The 24,630-nt window shown below is 44.3% G+C and overlaps 1 protein-coding gene across 2 annotated transcripts in view; it reads left to right on the top strand.

Moving 5' to 3' along the window:
- EYA2 (eyes absent homolog 2 (Drosophila)) overlaps positions 1-24,630 on the top strand; it is a 233,985-nt gene that overhangs the window by 197,768 nt on the left and 11,587 nt on the right. For both annotated transcript variants that reach the window (XM_006839219.1, XM_006839218.1), the window contains 2 exons: positions 13,004-13,062; positions 22,589-22,749. In XM_006839219.1, coding sequence (XP_006839282.1) covers positions 13,004-13,062; positions 22,589-22,749 — 220 coding nt within the window. The remainder of the gene's footprint in view (positions 1-13,003; positions 13,063-22,588; positions 22,750-24,630) is intronic.

The raw sequence follows: 24,630 nt of genomic DNA, 5'->3' as shown, positions 1-24,630 counted from the left end.
TGGTAGTTTCGAACTGCTGACCTTGCGGTTCGCAGCCCAATTTGGAACCACTATGTTACCAGAAACTAATAATTTTCTTTGTTATTATCTGCATTGTTGTTGTTGTTGTTGTTAAGTGCCATCAAGTCGACTCCAACTCATAACAACCCTGTATAGGGTTTCCAAGGACTGGCTGGTGAGCTTGAACCACCGACCATGCAGTGCAAACACTTTGCAGTCTGGCGCATTAACCCACAGTGCCACACCAGGACTCTTCCATATCTGCATATGAAATAATTATTAAGTGTCAGATAAGTACTGCATGCAGACTGTGTGCCAAGCATTGAGTTAGGACCTGTGTCTATTGATTCATTTGACCTCACAGAAACCTCGACCCCCAGAGAGTAATTGTTAGCAGCTCACCCAGTTAAGTTCCTCCCCCGTGCCAGGCATCAAATCCTTATGACAACCTGCAAGGACATCTTTCTATCCCCTTTTACAGATGAGAAGACTGAGGCCCAGAGAGGTCACATTCCCAAGAACACACAGCTAGTAAGAATTGTGTGGGGATTTGACATCTAGGCTTAAAGGGGTGGATGGAAGGTATCCCTGGCCTGGTTCAGACAGTCAGGTAGGCTAGGGGAGAGTGGAGAAGGTTGAGATTCAAGGCGGGGTTGCCAGGTTTGAGGAAGGACCTCACTAATCTGCAATCAGGGTAGACTGTGACTACTGATCTGATACCGGGGTCTGATCTCTAGCTTCTGATTTATGGCTCTGCAGGAGCTATCAGGGAGAATAATATTCACTGAGTCAGCACAGAGCTGTCTCTATGGCATCCTGCCCAGCCAGTCACTGATGCAATGCGGGCCACAGGCTCCTTCATGCTCCTCAGATAAGTTAAACATAAGACAGCACAAGAAAGATGACTGGGTTTCCCTCCTAGGGAGCCTACCCCTCTCTGGCTAGTTTAAACAATCTCACTTAAATAACACCCCCATCTCACAGGGGAATTTGCCTGGGATCAAAGGAGACTCGGTGTTTTGTTTTGTTTTTTGTTTTTTTTTTTAAAGCAAATTGGTCAATGATTTCCTCTTTAAATTCGTGTCTCCAGACAGCCAAGGACAAAAAAAAGTAACAAGGGTGAACCACAGCTGGGCAGTTAGGGAAACCCAAGCTCTCACCTGGTTGATGGGCCTGGGATCTTGATAACTGTTAGTCACAGAGCTTATTCTTTAGAAATAAGTAATGAGTGGGGGCTCTGGTAGCGTAGTGGTTACGAATCAGGCTGCTAACCCCAGGGTCAGCAGTTCAAAACTACCAGCTGTTCCACAGGAGAAAGATGAGGCTTTTTGCTCCAGTAAGATTTACAGCCTCGGAAACCCTGTACAGGGTCACTATGAGTCGGAACCAATTCCACATCACATAACCACCACCACCACCAATGAGTGGAGGACGACGTGTGGTTTCATGCTGCTGAAGTGTGCCTCAGGTGTAGCCTAAAATACACTTATTTGCAGAACAGATCTGTAAATAAGAACTGGTCATTGAAAAGGAGCTCTGACATCACAGGGAGTTCAGCACTGGACTGCTAACTGCAAGGTCAGCTGTTCAAATACAGGGGCTCCTCCTTGGGAGAAACATGTGGCTGTCTGTTCCCATAGAGAACTGTAATCTGGGAAAAGCCTGTGGAATAGTTCTATCCTACCTTATAAGGTCACTGTGAGTTGGAATTGACTTGGTAGCAAGCAGTGTGTTTGGTACTGGAAAGGAGCCGTGGTGGTACAGTGGTTAAGCACTCAGCTGCTAACTGCAGGAAACACATGACAGTCCGCTTCCGTAAACATTTGCAGCCTTGGAAACTCACGGGCCAGTTCTACTCCGTCAAAAGGGTCATTATGTATGAGTCAGAATCAGTTTGACAGCAACAGTTTTCGGTCCTTGAAAAGACCAATAAAGTAAATAAACAAACACAATCAAAGGAGAAAAGAGGAAGTGAATAGAAAACATCCATGATGAATGGTTGGCATGACTGCAGATTCAGAGAATGTTTCTTCTTTTAATTATGAGAATGCCATGCACAATATTATACCAGAGAACTTGAAAAACTACGTATGGCATGGTAGGATAAGCACTGGACTGCTAAACACAAGGTCGACAGTTCAAACCTACCAGCCACTCCTCAAAAGCTCTATCAGAAGTCTCAATGAGTTGGAATCAACTCAATGGCAAATAGCAAGACAAAGCTGACCATTTTTCAGGCAAATGTAAACTATCAGTAGGGTAAAATATAAATATACATGAAATATGAAATAATATATCAAATAATTGTTGCTGTTAAGTGCCGTCAAGTCAGTTCTGACGCATAGCAACCCTGTATAGGGTTTCCAAGGAGTGGCTGGTGGGTTTGAACTGTTGATCTGGTGGTTAGGAGTCCGGTGCATATCCTACAGCACCACATCAGGACTCTAGTATAGGATTTGCTGAATGTAAAACTGATGATCTGCTCTATAAAGCTTCACTCAGTTCAAAATAAAAGAGTTAGTAATAATTACAATGATAATATATTAATCTAAAGGGGGATTTTAAAAATGAAATCAACCAATGGCCACGAGCCATTGAAATGTGAGTTAAAGATGTACTCCCAGAAAAGGCACCAGACCATCCTGCTTTTAAACAAGAGTTCTACTAAACATCCAAGTAAAGGATCAATTTCATCTTACACAAACTGCAGAGGAAATAAAACAATGGGATGCTCTCCCATCCATTTTATGAGACTAGTACCCTCTTAAGGGGAGTCCTGGTGTACCACTGTGGGTTAATGCGCTGGACTGCAAAGTCGGTTTGACTGCAAGATTAGTGGTTCTAGGTCACCAGCTGCTCCATGGAAACACTATACAGGGTCACTATCAGTCGGAACCAACTTGACGGCACTCAACAACAATAAACACCCCCTTAAAGAGTCCTGGTAGCGTAGTGGATTACAAACTACACTGCTAACCAGAAGGTCAGCAGTTCAAATCTACCAGTGGCTCCACAGGAGAAAGATGAGGCTTTCTGCTCTCGTGATGATCTACAGCCTCAGAAACCCTATACAGGGTCGCTACGAGTCAGAACCGACTCGGCACACAACCACCACCACCACCAGTACCCCCCTGGAGTCTTGGGGTGGTGCTGCAGGTTAATGCGCTGAGCTGCAAAGTCAATTTGAACCGCAAGGTTTGAACAGCACTTAACAACAACAACAAAAAGCACCTGCTTGATCCTAAAAATGGATTCTGAGGATTAAGTTAGTGGGCCACTGATTATCATCACTGATGGAAAGTGGGGTGCTCCTGAAATTCAGGCAGATACCCTCACCTCTGTTCTGTCATCACTGATGAAAAGTGGGGTGCTCCTGAAATTCAGGCAGATACCCTCACCTCTGTTCTGTCATCACTGATGAAAAGTGGGGTGCTCCTGAAATTCAGGCAAATTCAGGTTCCACTTGGTATGTGCCGGGGCTTGTGTATTCTCGTGTGTGAAAGGAGGGGTCTGGACTATAATTGGGATATGCTTCAAAACACCCCCGCAACTGGATATATTTACCATGTTTCATAATTTAAAAGAAAAACAAAAACTGAAGGCCTCACTCAGTCAACTGAGAGGGCGTAACCACAATGGCAGCGCAGTGGTGATGAAGACACCCCTTGCCCAGATGTTGGTTTCTAATACCATACCCCAGTAACATTAGCCAGAGCTTCCTGGAGAAATGGCTGAGTCTAAGGTTAGAACAGGTGATTCACATGATGAGCTTAAAACATCTTGTAGTTCCTGAAAGTAAGAAAGTGTGCAGAACAACCCCACAATAATGGATTCTTGCAAAGGAACACAGTACCCAACTGAAAGAGCTCCCAGTGGCCAAAACTGGAATCATTCAAATAATAAAATAAATAGCATGGTATTGAATTCTATCCTAAAGTACAAAATTAATATCCCTGAGTCCACAGTGATATCATAAATGAAGACTAGACAAATCTATACAGAATTCTAAATGATGGATGTGTCTACTTCATTGTACATACCAAGAGGCCCGACAAACAGAACAGGGGGCTATTGTGTCATTTAAAATCAGGAACGGTGTACATCAGCGTTGTCTTCTTCCACCATACTTTTTCAATCTGTGTGTTGGGCAATAATCCCAGAAGCTTTACTTTGTGAAGAAGAATGTGGCATCAGGGTTAGAGACTCATTAACAACCTGTAATATGCTGATGACACAAGCTTGCTGACTGAAAGTGAAGAGGACTTGAAACATTTACTTGAAAGAGCAAAGACTTCATAAAACAAAATTCTTCACAACTACACCAATAAGCAATACCATGATAAATGGAAAAAAGAATCAATGTTGTCAAGAATTTCATTTTGCTTTCATCCACACTCAAAGTCCGTAGAAGCAGCAGTCAGAAAATCAAAGAATGTATTGCATTGATCAAATCTGTTGCATAAGACCTCGTTAAAGTGTTCAAGAGCAAAGATGTCAGCTTGAGGACTAAGGTGCGCCTGACCCAAGCCATGGTATTTTCAGTCACCTCCTATGCATGCGGAAGCTGGGCAGTGAATAAGGAAGACCGTAGAAGAACGGATGCCTTGAATTATGGTGTTGATGAAGAATACTGACAGAAGAAGGAATAGATTTGTGTTGGAAGAAGTACAGTCTGAATGCTCCTTAGAAACAAAAATGGCGAGATTTCTCAAATACTTTGAACACGTTGTCAGGAGGAATCAGTCCCTATAGAAGGACATCGTGCTTGGAAGAGTGGACAGTCAGCAAAACAGAGGAAGGCCCTCAACAAGATGAACTGGTACAGAGACGACAACAATTGTCTCAAACAAATCAAAGATCATGAGGACCCGGCAGCATTCATTCTGTTCTACCTCGGATTGCTGTGAGTCAGAACTGACTCGATGGCATCTAAAAACAGCTCTACCTTTGTCAGTAATCTGGACATAGTAACTTTCTCTCAAGTAATATAATATGGAAAAGGAAGGGAAAGAGTAACTTTACAGTGGAGAAATTGGACATTTGATCAAGGTCAACATCAACAGTGACACGTCATGTTCTTCTCAAAAACCCATAACCCCACTTTAACCTTGAGAAAAACATCAGACAATTCCCAATTCAGGGACAGTCTACAAAATATCCAGCCAGTATTTCTCAAAACGGTCAGGTTATCCAAAACAAGTGTGAGAAACTGTCACCACTCAGAGGTGCTTAAGGAGGCATAACAGTTCAATGTAATGTGATACCTGGATGGGGTTCTGGGACCGAAAAGGGACATTAGGCAAAAACTAAGAAAATCTGAGGAAGAGCTGCCTCCTCAAAATACAGTTGACCTTGAAGACATGGATGGGACAGAGTTTTCTGGGCCTTCATTTGCAGATGGAGCATGACTGAAAATGAGAGGAAACAGCTGCAAATATCCATTAATAATCAGAACATGAAACATATGAAGTATGAATCTAAAACAATTGGAAGTTGTCAGAAATGAAATGGAGCACATAGGCATTTGGGAGCTGAAATGGACTGATACTGACCATTTTGAATATCACATGGAGTTCTGGTGTGGCGCTGCAGGATAATACACTAGACTGAAAGATCAGTTTGAGTCACAAAATCTGCCGTTCAAGCCCACCACTCCTTGGAAACCCTAATACAGGGTCATTATGAGTCAGAACCAACGCAACAGCAGTTAACAACAACATCACATGGTTTACTATAGCGGGAATGACAAATTGAAGAGGAATGGTGTCACAGTCTTCATCAAAAAGAACATTTCAAAGTCTGTCTTGAAGTACAGCGCTGTTTGTGATAGGATAATATCCACACTCCTACAAAGATGACCAAGGAGCTCTGGTAGTGTAGTGGTTAAGAATCAAGCTGTGAACCACAAGGTCAGCAGTTTGAAACTACCAGCTGTTCCATGGAAGAAAGATGAGGATTTCTGCTCCCGTAAAGATTTACAGCCTTGGAAACCCTGTACAGGGTCACTATGAGTCAGAACTGACTCCACGGCACATAGCAACAACAAAGAAGACCAGTTAATACCACTATTATTTATATTTATGCTCCAGCCACTAAAGCCAGTGATGATGAAACTGAAGAATTCTACCAACTTCTTCAATCTTAATGAAATTGCTCAAACATGCAATCAAGATGTATTGATAATTACTGGTGATTGGAATGCAAAGGTTGGAAACAAAGGTTGGAAATCAGTAGTTGGAAAATATGGCCTTGGTGATAGAAACGATGCTGGAGGTCACATGACAGAATTTTGAAATACCAGTGACGTCTTCATTTTTAAAATAGCATAGAAGATGAGTATACACATGGACCTCACTAGATGGAATACACAGAAATCAAATTAACTTTACCTGCAGAAAGAGACAGTGGAAAAGTTCCATGTCATCAGCTAAAATAAGACTGGGGTAGACTGTGGAACAGACCACCAATTACTCATATGCAAGTTCAGACTGAAGCTAAAAAAGTATCCCACTAAAGACCGAATTAGCCACTAAAGGTCGAAGACCAGAAGAGTTGTGGGATGACATCAAGAACATCATACAGGAAGAAAGCAAAAGGTCATTAAGAAGACAAGAAATAAAGAAAATAAACAAAATGGATGTCAAAAGAGACTGAAACTTGCTCACCAGCGTAGAGATACTAAAGCAAATGGAAGAAATTAGATAAAAGGGCTGAGCAGAAATTTTCAAAGGGTAGCTCCAAAAGACAAAATCAAATATTATAATGAAATATGCAAAGACCTGGAATTCGAAAACCAGGAGACAAAAACATGCTCAGCATTTCTCAAGCTAAAGGAACTGAAGAAAAAATTCAAACCTCGACTTGTGGTATTGAAGGATTCTCTGGGCAAAATGAAGTCCTGATGTGACACTGAGGGATAATGCAGTGGACCACAAGGTCGGCAGTTCAAATTCTCCAGCCACTCCTTGGAAACCCTATACAGGGTCACTGTGAGTCAGAACAAATTCAAAGGCACTTAACAACAACAAATGGGCAAAATATTGAATGATGCAGAAAGCATCAAAAGAAGATGGAAGGAATACACCAAATCACTGTTCCAAAATGAAATGGTACTGTTTCAAGAGGTAGCATATGATCAAGAGCCAATGATATTGAAGGAAGAAGTCCAAGGTGCACTAGGGCATGGGCAAAGAACAAGGATCCAGAAATTGATGGACTCCAAATTGAAATCTTTCAACAAACTGATACAGCACTGGAGGAACTCACTCATTGCTGCCAAGAAATTTGGAAGACAACTACCTGGTCAACTGATGGGAAGAGATCTATATTTGTGCCCATTCCAAAGAGAGGTGACCCAACAGAATGCAGAAATTACTAAACAGTATCATTAATATCACATGCAAGTAAATTTTTGCTACAGATCATTCAAAAACAGCTGTAGCAGTGTGCTGACAGGGAGCTAGCTGCCAGAGGTTCAGGCCAGATTCAGACTGGGATGTGGAATGAGGGATATCATTACTGATGTATATTGGCTACAAGCAGAAAATACCAGAAAGATGTTGACCAGAGTTTTATTGCCTCCGCAAAGGCTTTTAATTGTGTGGATCATGACAAGCTATGGACAACACTGCGGAGAATGAGTATTATGAAACAATTGTGCTCACAGGGCAGGCGTTCAAACAGAATAAGGGAACACTGAATGGTTTAAAACCAGGAAAGGTGTGCACCAGGGCTGTATTCTTTCACCATACTTATTCAATCTGTATGCTGAGCAAACAATCAGAGAAACTGGATTATATGAAGAAGAATGTGGCATCAGGATTGGAGGAAGATCATTAACAACCTGTGATATGCAGATGATACAACCCTGTCTGCTGAAAGCAAAGAGAACTTAAAATGCTTACTGATGAAGACCACAGCCTTCAGTATGGGTTGCACCTCAATGTAAAGAAAACAAAAACTTCACGATTGGACCAGTAAATAGCATCAAGATAAATGGAGACAAGATTGAAGTTGTCAAAGACTTCCTTTTGCTGAGGTCAACCATCAACACTTAAGGAAGCAGCAGTCAGGAAATCAAACTGTGTATTACATGCGGAAAATCTTCTGCACAAGACCTCTTTAAAGTGTTCAAAAACAAAGATGCCAGTTTTGCCAACTTTTGACAGATGGAAAGACATTCAATGCAGAAAGAACAGCAAATGCCAAGGGCCTATGACAGGAGTGATGAATGATGAGATCAGGGAGGTGCTGAGCTGGGCCCAGCCTGCACTTTACTTAGAGGCAGGTGGGAGCCATTGCAGGACTTTGAGCAGGAGAGGAGTATGATGTGACTTAAAGTTTAGGAGGAGCTCTCTGGTTGCTGGGTGGAGACCAGACTGGGAGAGTGAGGAGGTGACTGAAGCCGAGACCAGGCGTCAGCGAACGTTTATTTGTAAAGGGCCAGATAGTAAATATTTTTTACTTTGAGAACCTTTTTTACCATCTCTGTCTCAAGGTTGTGAACCTGAAGGTCAGTGGTTCAAACCCACCAGCTGCTCCTCGGGAACCTTATACAGAGTCGCTATGAGTCAGAATCAACTCAACAGCACTTAACAACAACAATAACCGCAGTTACTCAGCTTTGCCATTGTGGCAAAAAACCAGCCATAGACAATACCTCAGTGAATGAATATGGCTGTGTTTCAATAAAACTTTATTTATACTATAAAGTAGCAGGCCAGATTTGACCCCTGGGCCATACCTAGTTTGCCAACCCCAGGGCTAGGTAGGAGATGACCATGGTGGGAGCAGCGAAGGAGGGGAATACATGGCTAGATTCTGGGTATATATTGAAGGATTCGCTGATGGCTTGGTTTTGAGGTGTAAGAGAAAGCAAGGAATCAGGGATGCTGCCTCCAAGACACGCACCACACCCAAGCCAGCCACTCAGTCCCGATAGGCATCGGATCAGTGGTTCTGTGTCTCATGCCTTGTTCGGTGAAATGATATGCATTTTGAGGGCAAAAGCCAGATTTCATTCTAAAAAAGTCCCCTCTCTTGACCCCATGCCTTGCCTGACACAGCCCTGGGTGCATAGTAGGCATGTTTTGTTGGGGTCTTTTATGGTCTCTGGAAGATGGATCATTGTAAGAGCACCTTCTACCCTCCTCCCTGCTCCTCCATTCTCCATGGGTTGCCGTGGACTTGTGTCTCTTCCGTGAGATGAGATGACAGTTGTGGTTTGGTGCCATTGAGTAGATTTCAGTGCATAGCCACCCCATGTAACAAGACCTCCTCCAAAAGAATTTCCTAGACTGTCGTCTTTGCAGAGGAGCCCTGGTGCTGCATTGGTTAAGCACTCGGCTACTGACACTCCACAGGATAAAGATGTGGCAGCTGCTTCGGTAAAGATGACAGCCTTGGGAACCCATGGGGGCATTTCTCCTCTGTCCTATAGGACAGAGTCTGAACCGGCTCAATAGCAGTGGGCTTTGTTTAAGAGAGCAAAGCTAATCTTTATGGGAGCAGATCGCCAGGTCTTTCTTCTGTGGAACTGCTGGGTGGGTTCAAATCACCCACCTTTCCATTAGCAACTGTGCTTAAGCACTGCATCACCAAGGTTCCTTCAGTCTAAAACCAAAATCAAACCCACTGCAACCAATCAATTCTGACTCATAGTAACCCTATACGGGAGCAAACAACCTCATCTTTCTCCCGCTGGTGGATTTGAACCACTAACCTTGTGGTTAGCGCCACCAGGGCTCCTTGATGGGTGTGAAGTGCTGAGCACAGTCCCTGGCACAATGGAACCCTTAATAAATGTTAGCTTCTATCTTCTCTCCTCCCCAGGAAGACCTTTTTTATTAATTTTTTATATAAAAGCACTACATACAAGTATATGCTAGATCCTTGTTTAGAAAGAAAGAAAGACAGGGAGAGAGAGAAAAAGAAAGAAAACATTTCAATAAGGTAAAAGCCTCCTTTGGCTACCAACCCAGTCCTAGCACTCCCAGACCCACCCTCCAGACGTAACCTCTGGCTCACAAGTGTGTGTCTCCAGATCTTTTTTTAAAAATATTTATGTACTTAAAGTTGGTGGTTCAGACCCACTCAGTAGCCTCAGAGGAGAAAGACCAAATGATCTGCTTCCGTAGTGATTGCAGCTTGGTGGGTTTGAACTGCCGACCTTGCGGTTAGTAGCCCCGTGTGGTTTCTGTAAATACATGTATATCATACTGGCTGTATTGTTCTCCAGCCTGCTTTTTCCACACTCTAGTATGTCTTGGAGATATTTCCATGTGCTCACATATAAAGTGACATCATGCTTTGAAGCTGCTGTGTGGCGTTCCACTGAATGGATACACCACCTTGTTTTTCGCTCTCACCCAATCAGGGACTCTAGATGTTTTCCAGCTGTTGATGGGCTGATGGCCGTCTCTGTACTTGTGTGCACGTGTTCCTACAGGTCACGAGGTCCCTCAAGGAAGGGGCTGCTCTATACCTGGGCCCTGCCCCACTGTGCCTCACTCTACTTTGTCTTTGCCAACTGACCCAGCCCAGACACCCCAAGATACTCAAGCTTGGGCCCAGGAGAAAGGAAATCACGCCCTAATAGCAAAAAGCAGGTCCGTGAGGACAGGTGCCCCTTGGTCCCAGAGGCTGGCCCTCATAGCTGGGCAGGGAAGGGGGCTCAGGGTTGAGTGGCAGAGAGCTGATTCTCTGATTTGAAGGCTCCAGCTCCTTCCTTATATCCTGTGCCCTGTCCGGCTTCCCCCAGAGCCGGCTCAGCCGTAACTCGATCCAGGTCAGCTGGTGGAGTATGAGGTAGTGTCTAGCTGAGCGTCATGGTATTTTATTAAGTCCGAAATGTGATCACTACTGTTGTCACACTTTAGCACCCCCAACAATCCCCTTGCAAACGAGAAAAACAGAACCTCCCAAATGCCTGTCTGCTGACATCAGGGAAGCAAGGAAGCCCTGCCCAGGGCCCTGAGCCCAGGACCCCCAGCGCTGTCAAGCTTGAGGAAGGACTGGGGGTAAGGGGTCTGCATTTCCATTTTCGGGCAGACATCTGCTAGTCTTTGTTTTTCTGGGCCTGGATGGGTAAAGTCAACGTTGGTTTTTTAAATACAATCTTCATTAGCATGTCAGATTACTGGTCACAAAGTGGTTCTCTCTACGTAAGATAGCTGTGGATCTGAGGTCTCAAACTCAGATGCCTACAGTGACCAAGGAATCGGTAATGTGAAGTGACACAAACCCATTGAGCCGGTGGAGAACTAGAATTAGATGCCCAGGCTGAAGGAGACAGTGACAGCTAAGTTGTGAAGACTGTTGGGGTATATGAACCCCACATCGCCGGAGCGTGTGGATTCTTAAGAGTAGCTGGAAATCAAAGGCACATCTCCTGAGTTTTACATGTTGGCCATTGCTTCAAAAAATGTTTTCAGCACTTATTAAGTGTCGTCGAATCGGTTCCGACTCACAGCAACCCTGTATAGGGTTTCCAAAAAGCGGCTGATGAGTTCGAACCACTGACCTTGTGGTTCAAATCAACCTTTAGGTGCAGTGCATTATCTTACAGCAGCCAGTCCCCAAGCCAGTTTGCAAACTCTAACCCTGATTGAATTTAACAAAGTAGAAAGGAAGCCATCTGCCTAGTTGGTTTATCCTCTAGAGCAGCATTATCCAGTAGAACTTTCCAGAATGCTGAAAGTGTTCTACATCTGTGTTATCCAGGATGGTAGTCACTTGCTATGGTTGTTGGTGGTGTCCTAAAGAGGACAGAGTTTTCTCATAATCTCCCAGCAAAGAACATCATCTCTCAAGCCTGCTTCTTGTCTGAAAGGAGATCTGCTTGAAATCTGGGAGACAGCATTCTTCTCCAGCTTTCTCCTCCTTATAGTATATCACCTCAACCTCCCCTTCCTCACAGCAACGCCTGCTCCACTCTGTCGTCAGATTGCCGTCTGCCTTCCTGTTATAAGGACACTTGTGGTTACATTTAGGGCCCTCCCCAACCCCAGATCATCCAGAGTTATCTCCCCATCTCAAAATCCTTAATTCAGTCACATGTGCAAAGTCCCTTTTGCCATGTAAGGTGACCTTGGTGGGTGCTGGGGATGAAGACCTAGATATCTTTGGGGGGCCACTATTCAGCTTACCCAGTTAGGAATGGTCAAACTACAATTGTTGCTGGGTCCCAGGGATCAAATAACATGATCAGCCTCATTCCTCTCTCCATTGGCACCTTTCACATCTCTTCTTCAGCAGCTCTAAGCCTTTTAGAGCTAAACCCCAGCTAAAGGAGAGTCTCTTGCTCAAAAACTCCAGCCAAAGTCCCACGGCTTGTTCTCATTGGCCAAACTTAGACCACATGCTTATGCCTGAAGCAATCACTGTCCAGAGAGATTACTGGGCCCCTGTGATTGGTCGAGTCTGAGTCAGAGGTACAACTTTGTCATCTGCACTACACAGCTCTAAACTACAAGGAGAGGTGTCCCCCAAAGGAAATAGAGGATAGAAAACAGTATGTCATTGGAGTTCATTAAGTGGCAAGTTCTTAAGGTAGTTGTGCCTGGCATATAGTAAATGCTCAGTAAATTATGCTAGTATCTTAGATTGTGGGACACAGAGGGGCACTTGGGAAGGATGAGAATATAAAGTTCACCTAGAAGAGGAAAGGAGAAGATTCCCAGCAGAGGAAACACCATGAGCAAGTATAGTATTATTAATAGCAGATCTTGACACTTGCTCCCGTATCAGTGTGGATGATATATTATATGATCACCCGCATTATAGCCAACCTGCTCATTTATGAGAAAACCAAAGACAAAAAAGGAGCTGAGACTTAACCCAAAGTCACCTAACTCTCAGAGACAGAGCCCAGACAAGAACTCAGGATTTCTGACTCTCAGTCCAGTGCTCATTCCACCCCTCAGTTTAAGAAACTGATTCTTAGACACTATATGAGATGAACAAATTGTCTCCCTCTCTTCTCTTCTTGTCAAATTCACTGCAGGATTGTGACCAGATCCACGTTGATGACGTCTCATCTGATGACAATGGCCAAGACCTAAGGTGAGAATTGGGGGGATTATCTAGTTCGTCTTGCACTAGGAAGAGGAGAGTGAGGGGTGACAGGCTTGACCTGCTGTGACATTGTGAGATAAGCACTGGACAACAAGGATGGTTTGAACCACCAGGTCACTGGTTCAAACCCACCTGGCACTCCTCAGAAACCCTATATAGGATTGCTATGAGTCAGAACCAACTCAACGGCACTTAATAACAACTGGTCAGAAAGAATGGAACCTGCGTTTCTCTAAACTCAAAAATCGCAACCCCATCTCCTTGAACATCACTTCAAATCATTAAGGCTGTTGTTGTTGTGAAGTGCCGTCAAGTTGTGAAGAACATAGCAACCCTGTATAGGGTTTCCAAGGAGCAGCTGGTGAGCTTGAACCACCAACCTTTCAGTTCAAATGACTTTGCAGTCTGACGCGTTAGCCCACAGCACCACACCAGGAGATTTCTGTAAATTTTATGTGACTCTGTGTACATAGAGTTTTGTTCCTCATGCTTACAAAAGTAATACATACAACTTGTAGAAATTTCAACCACCACCCCTGACATGTTATCCCCGAGATCATCATCATTAAGAATTTGGTATGTACACTGTTGTTGTTAAGTATTGTCAAGTAGGTTCTGACTCACAGCAACCCTGTATAGGGTTTCCGAGGAGTGGCTGGTGAGCTTGAAACGCCAACCTTGTGGTTCAAATCAACCTTGCGGTCCAGTGCTTTATCCCACAATGCCACACCAGGAGATTATACACATTAGAAGATCCCATATGGAGTGGCAGATAATGCAGAATAAAACTCAAAATTATTTTTAAAAAAGAGAGAGAGAGAGCGACTGGAAGAACCCAAGATTATGCCCCTCAACCACCCTTCAGGTGATCCAGTTTTCAGCAATAGACAGGTATACAGGGGCGACAACAACACTGGTAAGGTCTGCTCACCATGGAATGGTCAATCATTCGACACCAAAAGGCCAACATTTACCTCAGGACAAAGTTGAGAGGGGATGGGAAGGTGGATGGAGTGGAGACAGAAACCACAGGGAAGAAATGGGACAACTGCTGGTGCATGGAGAGCACTCACTGAGAAGGGACGAAGTGTGTGAGTCTTTCACTATAAAACTGATGATCTTATCTGTAAACCTTCACTCTAGTCACAGTGGAAAAAACTGGTTTTTACTAGTACATCTAGCAATCCTTGATCTAGAGGTTGTTGTTGTTGTTAGTAACCCTCAAGCTGGTTCTGACGCGTGGTGACCCCGTGTGTGCAGAGTTGAACTGATTCCTAGTGCTTTCAAGGCTGGGATCTTTCAGAAGCAGATCGCCAGGCCTCTCTTCCGCAGCATCTCTGAGTAAGTTGTTGTTGTTGTGTGTTTTGACTCATAGCGACCCTATATAGGATATCCGAGGAGCAGCAGGTAAGCTTGAACCGCCGACCTTGTAATCCAGTGCATTAACTCACAGCACCACACCAGGACTCCCTGAACAGGTTGGAGCCTCCAATTTTTCACTTACTAGATGAGTGCTTAGCAGTTTGTGCAACCCAGGGGACTCCTCAGAGTTTAGTACTTTGAGTTTGGTATACATTCTCCAAAGGGTTGAATGCATTTATTAGCATATATATATTATTTGGCATAAAAATTGATACAGTTGATATTCAAAAGCTATTTCTTGAATGAATGAGTTCTAAGGGAAAACATTCCTTGAACGTGGATACCAGATGGAAGATACTCAGTCGCTCAAAGAGACAGTTTGTAGCTAGAATGTTTCCAGGCTGCTTGAGGAAACTTTAGAAACACAGACCCACCATTAACTTGTGCTTATCCAAAAGTATCACAATTTAGCACCTCTAAGATTGGTCAAGCCAAACTCACTGCCATCAAGTTAAGTCCAACTCATAGTGACCTCATAGGACGGGGCAGAACTGCCCCATAAGTTTCCAAAGCTTTACAGGAGCAAACTGTGACATCTTACTCCTGCAGAGCTACTGATGGGTTCAAACCGCTGACCACTTAGCAGCACTTGGCCACTGTGCCACCAAGACTTCTGTCAATGCCCATGAAAATACTGTTAGACCCAAATAATGCTCCAGTTAAGGGACCAATGGCTGGAACTTCACTTAACCTTCGCTTCCAATTTGTATCTACAAACTTACTCGGAAAAAAAAGAAATCAAAGTTGCCTATGCGGAGGGAGCCTGTAAGCTTTTCCAAAGCCCAGCCCCATTAGAAGTAATAGGTTTGCATGTGCTTCATTTTAACCCACCCTTCCAAAAACCCCTGTCTGCCATCACAACTGACACGGAGCCACACTGGGCACCAGTCATTTCCTCCCACAAAGTCACCACTGAGAACCACACTCTCCCTTTCAAAGTAGGGAGCAGCCAGGCTTCCATTTTTATTGTTTTCCTAAACCAGCTTGGCACTTCAGACCAATATTCCTGTCTCATGCCGAGAGAATCCATAATCTAAGTGCGTTTTCTCCCCTAGCTCGCAAATTCCCCACTTATAACATATGAGAAGTATTTACTGAGTACCTACTATGCTGAAGTCCTGATGATATAAATGGTTAACACGCTTAGCTGCTAACCAAACGGGGAGAGGTTCCAGTTCATCCAGAGGTTCCTTGGAAGAAAAGCTTGGCCATCTGCTTCCAACAAATCCGCCATGAAAAACTCTATGGAGCACAGTTCTACTCTGACACACAGGGGATTGCTATAGATTGGAATCAACCTGAAGCCAACGGATTTCTTTAGTATGTGCTGAGATCCAAGTCAAGAAAACCAGGTAGCACAATAATGAAGGTCAACAGTTCAAAGTCACCAGCAGTTCCCCAGGAGCAAAAAGACAGCCACTTGCTCCTCTGAAGATGACAGCCTAGGACACCCTATGGGACAGTCCAACTCTGTCACTATGAGTTGGAATCGACTCGATGGCACACAGCAACATGAGACATATGTCAAATGCTCCTTACTTTGTTTTTGTTTTGTTTTGTTTTTTTCATTTAGCACCAGGACCAGCCTTTCTTGAGTCCTTCTTTTGGGCTATGCCCCACTCCAAATACTTTGTGTGGGTTAACTCACTGCACTTTTGCAGTAATCTTCAGAAGAAGATGCTCTAATCATCCTCCCATGGTGCACCTGGGGAACATGAGGCACAGAGAGATTGAGTGACCCGCTCACAGCTGGTAAATGCAGAAGCAGGATTTAAACCTTCACCTTGAATCCAACCTCCCTGCCCTGCCCTCCATGAGGGGCTTCCATCTCTTGATAGAAGTTCCCAACATCTCCTCCAGGACATCTACCAAGTGGATAGTCTGTGTTTGCTGTTCCAGAAATAAGCTCTCTAGCAAGATGGGAACCTTTCCACTGAGAAGAAGGACTGCATGATGCTTAAAAGTGGGGGCTCTGGAGCTGAGGCGCTATCAGGGGGCTGAAGGTGGCCCCTTTATCCTCAGAGAGTGTGTGTGTGTTTTCTTGCTGGAGAAGTGGTCAGCACAGAATGAGGTCTCCATAAATGGAGTCTGCTGTTGTCGTAAAACCTGTTCTGCTCCCATGTGCAGTGGCTGCTGCTGCTAGGAGCCATCATCATTGGTTCCAACGAAGAGCAACGCGATCCTGTATGGGTCTCTGAGGCGGTAAATCTTCTAAGGTGTAAATCATCCATGGAGCAGCTGGTGGATTCAAACTGCTGACCTTACAGTTAGCAGCACAATGCGTAACCCACTCTGTTCCCTTGAACTAGTGGTGTAGATTTCACTTATTTTAGTTCCCTGCTTACCACTACCCATGGGGGCAGTGGTTACGAAGGAAAGAACAGAAATAAACCCATCAACATCTGGTGGGAAAGGGGAAGTTTCTGTGCAAACAAATTATTGTTTTTGTTAGGTGCCCTTGAGTTGATTTCAATTAATAGTGACACTGTGTCACCTAGAACAAATGACTCGTAGGGTTTTCTAGGCTGCAATCTTTATGACTCCTGATGAGCCCTGGTGTGGCGCTGTGGGTTAATGTGCTGGGCCGCAAAGTCATTTTAAACCACAAGGTTGGCGGTTCAACCTCACCAGCCTCTCCTAGGAAACCCTATACTGGGTCGCTGTGGGTCAAGATAGACTCAATGGCACTTAGGTAACAACTGTCTTTATGACGGAGTCCTAGTGTAGCGATACAGGATAAATACTCAACTGCAAGGTTGGTTTGAGCTGCAAGTTCAGCAGTTCAAACCCACCAACCACTCCTCAGAAACCCTATACAGGCTTGCTATGAGTCAGAACCGACTCAATGGTGATCAGCAATAACAACCTTTATGGAAGAAGCCCTGGTGGAGCAATGGTTAAGTGCTTGACTGCTAACTGAAAAGTTGGTGGTTCGAACTCACCAGCCACTCCATGGGAGAGAGATGTGTCCATCTGTTTCCCTAAAGATCACAGTCTTGGCAGCCCTTTGGGGTTCTTCTCTACCCCAGAGGGTTGCTGTGAGTTGGGGTTGACTCGATGACAGTGAGGTTTTGGTGTTTTTCATCTTTTACAGGAACAGATTACCAGTATTTCTCCCACAGAGCCACTGGTCAGTGAGGAGAGAGGTTTGAACCATTCACCTTTGGGTTAATTAGGCAAATCAGCTGCGCAATACCTCTTGAATGTGTTCAAGAGCAAAGATAGCACTTTGAGGACTAAGGTGTGCCTGACCCACACCATCGTATGTCAATAGCCTCATATACATGTGAAAGTTGGACAATGAATTAGGAAAACCATAGAAGAATTGATATATTTGAGTTATGGTGTTGGAGAAGATTATTAAAGGTACCGTGGACTGTCAGAGGAACAAACAAATCTGTGTTGGAAGAAGGACACGATGGGAGAGTCCGTCTCTCATCCCTAAGACATATTATCAGGAGGGACCAGTCCCTGGAGAAGGACATCATGCTTGGTTAAGTGGACAATCAAAAATAAAAGGAAGCCCCCCAACAGTTAGAACAGCGGCAGCAGCAATGGGCTGAAGCATAAAGTCAATTGTGAGGCTACTGCAGGGTTGGGACTGTTTCCATATATGGAGCACAGGGTTGCTGTGAGTCAGAACAATTTGACAGCTTGTAAGAACAAGCGTGGCATAGTCAACATGAGAGGCCAGGACCCCTTCTAATTTTCATGACTTCCACACAAGCAATGATTAAAGGACTTTTGACTGATGTGAAGCTTCACAGTGTCTGCAGAAAAGTAATGTCAGTCTAGAATTCTTGGGGGAGGAAAATCTATAATAGTTGAAGTTTGAAAGAAAACTCTGTATCACTTGTAAGCTGGAAACTCTTTTTTGTTTAAAGCAATGTTGTTCCACACAAGCTGATAGTCCTCTTCAATGCACTTGTGCCAGTCCAAAATAATTGTAAGATAAACTTACACACACACGCATATACGTATATGTGAGGGGTCTTCAAAAATTTTGTGGAAGAATACCATTCTCTTTAATTCCATCTTCCCTTTTTTCCTTTTTTTTTTTGTCCTATCCATTATTAGAAAATGTTAAGAGTGTGACACATTTTCAGTATACAGTTATACAGTTTGTATTACTAAGACAGAAAAGTTCCCAATATACTGAGAACAGAATATATACATTCACGAACAGGAATTGTTTTCAAAGTACCTTTTGTATTTCTGGTTGTTAAGTGCATTCTAGTCAGTTCCAACTCATAGTGACCCTCTATGGGGTTTCTAAGGAACAGCTGGTGAGTTTGACTCACCAACCTTGCAGTTCAAACAAACCTTGTGGTCCAGTGCTTATCCTACAGCGCCACACCAGGACTCCACTTTTTGTATTACCAGGTAATCATTTTTAAAAATACGTTTAAAACTTTAGAATTCTACTTCTTGATTGAGAAATGGTATATGTTTTTTCTTATGGTTTTCTTATTATTACTTTTTGTATTACCAGGTAATAATAAGAAAAAATACATATAATTTCCCTATTCATATATTTTTTTTTTTCTTTCTTAACAAAATTATTCTAAAGAGTTTTACATGCTTTTGTTGTCATCTATTTTAGAAGGAAACTTTTCACTTTGTGAAGTCCCCTCAGATACCCATGAAGTCCTGGTGTGGTGCTGTGAGCTAATGCACTAGACTGCAAAGTCAGTTTGAACTGCAAGGTTGGCAGTTCAAGCTCACCAGCCGCTCCTAGGAAACCCTACACAGGGTCGCTATGGATCAGAACCAACTCGATGGCACTTAACGACACACCCTCATAGCTCCATGACTCAGAGGTAGTGGAACTGCCGGGTACACGTATGTAAACATGTGCACACAGACACAGAGATGATACAACCTTGCTTGTTGAAAGCCAAGAGGACTTAAAATACTTACTGATGAAGATCAACGACCATAGCCTTCAGTATGGGTTGCACCTCTGTGTAAAGAAAACCAAAATCCTCATGACTAGACCAATAAATAACAGGATAAATGGAGAAAAGATTGAAGTTGTCAATGACTTCATTTTGCTTGGATCAACCATCAACACTCATGGACACCACAGTCAAGAAATCAGACGACATATTGCATTGGGCAAATCTGCTGCACAAAACTTCTTTAAAGTGTTGAAGAGCAAAGATGTCAGCTTGAGGACTAAGATGCGCCTGATGCAAACAATGGTATTTTCAGTAACCTCATATGCATGCAAAAGTTGAATAGTGAATAAGGAAGACTGTAGAAGTATTGATGCATTTGAGTTATGGTGTTGGAGGAGAATATTAAAGGTGCCGTGGAATGTCAGAAGAACAAACAAATCTGTGTTGGAAGGACAGCCAGAGTGCTCCTTGGAAGCCAGAATGGCCAGACTTCATCTGTCATACTTCAGACATATTGTCAGGAAGGCCCAGTCCCTGGAGAAGGATATCAAGTTTGGTAAAGTGGAGGGTCAGATAAAAAGAGGAAGACCTCTAACGAGATTTATTAGCACAGTGGCAGCATCAGTGGGCTCAGGTGTAGCAGCGATTGAGAGTTTGGCCCAGGACCGGGCAATGTTTTGTTCCGTTGTGCAGAGTCTCTATGAGTTGATGCCGACTCAATGACACCTAACAACAACAACATATGTGTATATATACACATTCATGTGCCTGCCTACACATACACATAAATACACACACACAGAGTCACTGAAGACCAGGCTCTGTGAAGCAGAATGGAGCAAGTTTTGAGATATGTAAAGAACAACTCTATGAGCCCTGCTCATGTCACGGACCACTGGCCTTCCTTTGAGGTCTTTGGGAAGAATTGACCTGTGCCAGGTCCCTCTGGGTAGAATTTGCTGTATTTCAACAAGCTCAGGGTTTTTGGTGGACCCGGCAGGCTGTGTGCTGTTACCACCCAAGCCTCTCAGAGTGAGACAGACCCCACACCTCAGGGTGATGGGAAGCACCTCACACAGCACTGTGTTCCAAAGCTCAACACGACCACACACTCCACAACGAGGAAGAACAACAGCCAGAGAGTTCTCTGTCATCTGCCGAAGCCATAGTGTTAAACGCAAGGGACTCAGAAAGCATCTCCAAGTGTGATTTCATTGCTATAATGTCCCTTCTTTAAAAAAATGTGTCTTTTCCTACTCAGACTCATTACATTGCTGTTGTTAGTTGCTGTCGAGTTGATTCTGACTTATGGAGACCCCGTGAGTGCAGAGTGAATTTCTCTAGAAGTGTGGAAACAACAAAACCAAACCCACGGCTGTTGAATTGATTCTAACTCATAACAACCCTATAGGACAGCATAGACCCACCTCGTGGTGTTTCCGAGACTGTAAATCTCTGTGGAAGCAGACTGCCACAGATTTCTCCTGAGGAGTAGCTGGTGAACTCAAACTGCCAACCCCTGCACCACCAAACCTCTTCCAAAACGTCTTGGTAGAGAGAAAGAAAACAGTATTCTCAGCAGAAGTGGAGTTTTCCTCTTTTTAGTCTCCCCACTTGTAGTGTCGCTGCTGGTAAGAGGACCTGCGTTAGACACAAAAGTTACTGTAAGTGACCAATCACCTCCATGCTCCCTAATATGTTCCCACTGCCATATTTGTCATTAACTCTCTGAGGTGCTCTGAGGGGCCCCAACCCAGCCCATCTGTAGACTGTCTTAGCCTAACACACTTCTTCCTCGATCAAGGGTCATATATCTGTCATAGACTTGATTCCGAATCATAGTAACTCTAGGAGACACAGTATAATTGCCCTGTAGGCTTTTGAGGCTGTGGGATAATGCACTGGACTGCAAAGGTCAGTTTAAACTGCAAGGTCAGAGGTTCACATTTACCAGCTGCACCTCAGAAACCCTTACAGGGTCGCTATGACTCAGAACCAACTCAACAGCACTTAACAACAACAATCCTTGACAGAAATCGATTACTTCATCTTTTTCCTACAGAGCTGTTGGTAAGTTTGAACTGGTGACCTTTTGGTTCACAGCCCAGCACTTAACCCACTGAAACAGGGAATATTGTGAAAGGGTATTGAGTTGCTCACAGAATGGAGGGAGAGTGGGAAATCAGGCTTTAGAAGGGGTGTGAAGTAGATCACATTTGCAGATCAAAGTAGCAGGAAGTCACTGATGTTTCTTCTAGACATTTCTTTCTGGATGAACCACCTCCAACAAGTGTTGGGAATTTCTTTTAAGTTCTAAAGGGGAGAGACTTTCCCTGGCCTAGCCACTGCATTCAGGGGACAGAGATGATCCCCAAAAGAAAAGAGAGATGCTATTTGATACAAAAGAATGGAAAATTATCATTTGTGGGGGCAAGAGCTAAGGATTCCTACAAAAGGGTTCCAATGGCTTTGGCCAATGAGAGGCACTAGAAGGAGGTCAGAGAGGGAGGAAAGAAAGATGGCAGTGGACACAGGGTCCTACCTCCCTGCTCCCACCAAGGTTCTTGGTTCCTGCTGACCTACCATTGACAAGGATGCCCCATTGTTTAGTGTCTGGGGGCTTCAAAAAATCTCTGTTGCCCCAACTCTGCTTACACTTCCAAAACTAATCCTTCCATTCAAGTCTCTTGAACAATTCAAAAAAATTTGCTGCCACCTTCTTTGGGAACTGACTGTCTGCTCCTACGGTTAGATGTGGTTCTGCTCTCTGGTTGAGTCTGTTTCTCTGACCTTTGCTCCCTAATCACCACCACCCATGGGGGGGGTGGCAGGCGCTGAGAAGGAAGATGCATCAGCAAGACTGTGGGAAGAACTTGATAGGGAAGAGGACGTTTCTCTGCAAACACGTTATTGCAACAATCATAGTGTATTCTCCATAGTTCTTTTTGTTGTTGTAATGAAAACAGTAAATAATAAAAGCTGTGGGTCCACTCCTCTCTGAAAACTCATGCCCCCCTCACACACACACACACACACACACCTCACCATGTTTGCGGCTCATAGACGCCTCACATCCCATCGGTGGATCCCATGGGCCCAAGGCCTCCTAAGCTAGCACCATCTCTTCCTTAGTTTGCGTCTTCTTTTAACACTGTGTCTTTTCCACCCTCTGCTCCTCACCCTCTCCCCAGCACATATAACTTCTCGGCCGACGGCTTCCACAGTTCGACCCCAGGAGCAAACCTCTGCCTGGGCTCCGGCGTCCATGGCGGCGTGGACTGGATGAGGAAGCTTGCCTTCCGCTACCGGCGGGTGAAGGAGATGTACAACACCTACAAGAACAACGTGGGTGGTGAGTGGTCCTCCACCTGCACGCAGCCCATACCGGGGTCTCTAATGCACAGGATACGTTCTCGGGTGAAGGGAGCTGTCAGTATGATACCGGTGCAGGGCACTATCCTGCAACCATTGTAGATATCAACCCACTTATTTAATCCTCCTGGTACCCATTAGAGCGGGGCTTTCATAGTACAGTCCTGATTTTGAGGAATACACTAAACATCTTGCCCAAGATTATACAAGGAGCTCTGGTGGCACAACAGTTAAGCACTTGACTGCGAATCTAAAGGTTGGGGGCTTGAACCCACCCAGTGTCTATGGAAGAAAAGACCTGGCAATCTGCTCCTACAAAGATAACAGCCAGGAAACCCTCCGTGCCAGCTCTTCTCCATCACATGGGGTTGCTGTGAGTCCGAATCAACATGCAGTTAGTAACGTCTGCTACACACGTTACCCCAAAAGCTTCTAAGACTGTCTCCCCCACCCCCAAAAGGAGAGACGTCATAGGCAGAATCCAGAGTCTCAGATTAGACAGAACTGCCTCACTCCCAGCTCTAGCACTTTCTAGGGTAATACCTTAAGCCTCAATCTCTCTGAGCCTCAATGTCTCAGTCTTTGAAATGGGGGTAAAATCATTCTGCTTCCCTGAGTCCCTGGGAGGTTTACTGTTAACAAAAAGCATGCCACTGCGCCTGCTGTTTAGTGAACCCTCTGCTGGTTGGCACTGGTTCCTGTGGGCTCCTTTGAAACTTCTTTTCTTTCCTTTAATTTTTTATTGTGAGTGAGTGAAGCCTTACAGAGCAGATCAGTTTTCCACTCAGCAATTCATACGCATTTTGTTTCATCTCATTGAGTGTAACGCCCATCATGTAACATCCCGTATCCCACCTCCTCCCTGTGTTTCCCGTTTCCATTCCTCCCTCTTTCTTAACCCTTCCGAACTTTGTCCCTGGGTAAGTGCAGCTCTCTTGGTCTCAAACAGTTGATTATTCTAGGATTGTGTACCTTCCTAGTGGTATTATTCCCCTTATAGACTATGTATTGTTTGGCTGAAAATTGGTCCATGGTGGTGAGTTCATTTCCAGACTTAAGGGGGTTCTACCAGTCTCTAGCTGACCAGTAAGCCTGGCTCCTTTTATGATTTTGAGTTTTGTTCCACATTTTCTCCCTTTCTGTCCAGGACCTACTAATGTGATCCTTTTCAGAGCCGTTAGTAGTGGTAGATGAGCACCATCTAGTTCGTTTCTGTCGTGATTGTCCCTGCAGACCTAATGCCCAGCCTGTGCTGAGTAGCATCGCGACAGCAGCAAATGCTTACTGAGCACTTACTCAGTGCCAGGCTCTGATTGGAGGACTTTTCGTGGGCTAATCCACTTGCTCTTCACTCATAATGGGCCTGTAAGACACAGTAGAACTGGCCCATGTGGTTCCCAAGGCTATGATCTTTAAAGAAGCAGACTGCTACATCCAATTCTCCCCCCGATGTTACTTCTCCAGGCCTCAGTTTGTTTTTTTCTGCAGTGGGTATAAGGAACAGCACCTGCCTCAAAGGTTTTTGTGAAGTGATGCACATAAATCACTTAGGACTCAGCATTTTTAAGTCAGAATTGACCCCACAGCAGCAGACTTTTAACAGGTATCTAATTCCCAAGTCTCAAGCTGGGGGAACTGAAGAAAAAATTCAAGCTTTGACTTTCATTATTGAAAGATTCTCTGGGAAAATTATTGAATGATGCAGAATGCATCAAGAGAAGATGGAAGGAATACACAGAGTCACTGTACCAAACAGAAATGGTTAATGTTCAACCGTTTCAAGAGGTAGCATATGATCAAGAGCCAATGATACTTAGGGAGGAAGTCCAAGGTGCATTGAAGGAACTGGCAAAGAACAAGG

The sequence above is a fragment of the Chrysochloris asiatica genome, unplaced genomic scaffold (assembly GCF_000296735.1).
Source record: "Chrysochloris asiatica unplaced genomic scaffold, ChrAsi1.0 scaffold00023, whole genome shotgun sequence".
NCBI classification, from domain to species: domain Eukaryota; kingdom Metazoa; phylum Chordata; class Mammalia; order Afrosoricida; family Chrysochloridae; genus Chrysochloris; species Chrysochloris asiatica.
Note: the sequence above shows the minus strand (reverse complement) of the source record. Positions and strands in the feature narration are given on the sequence as shown.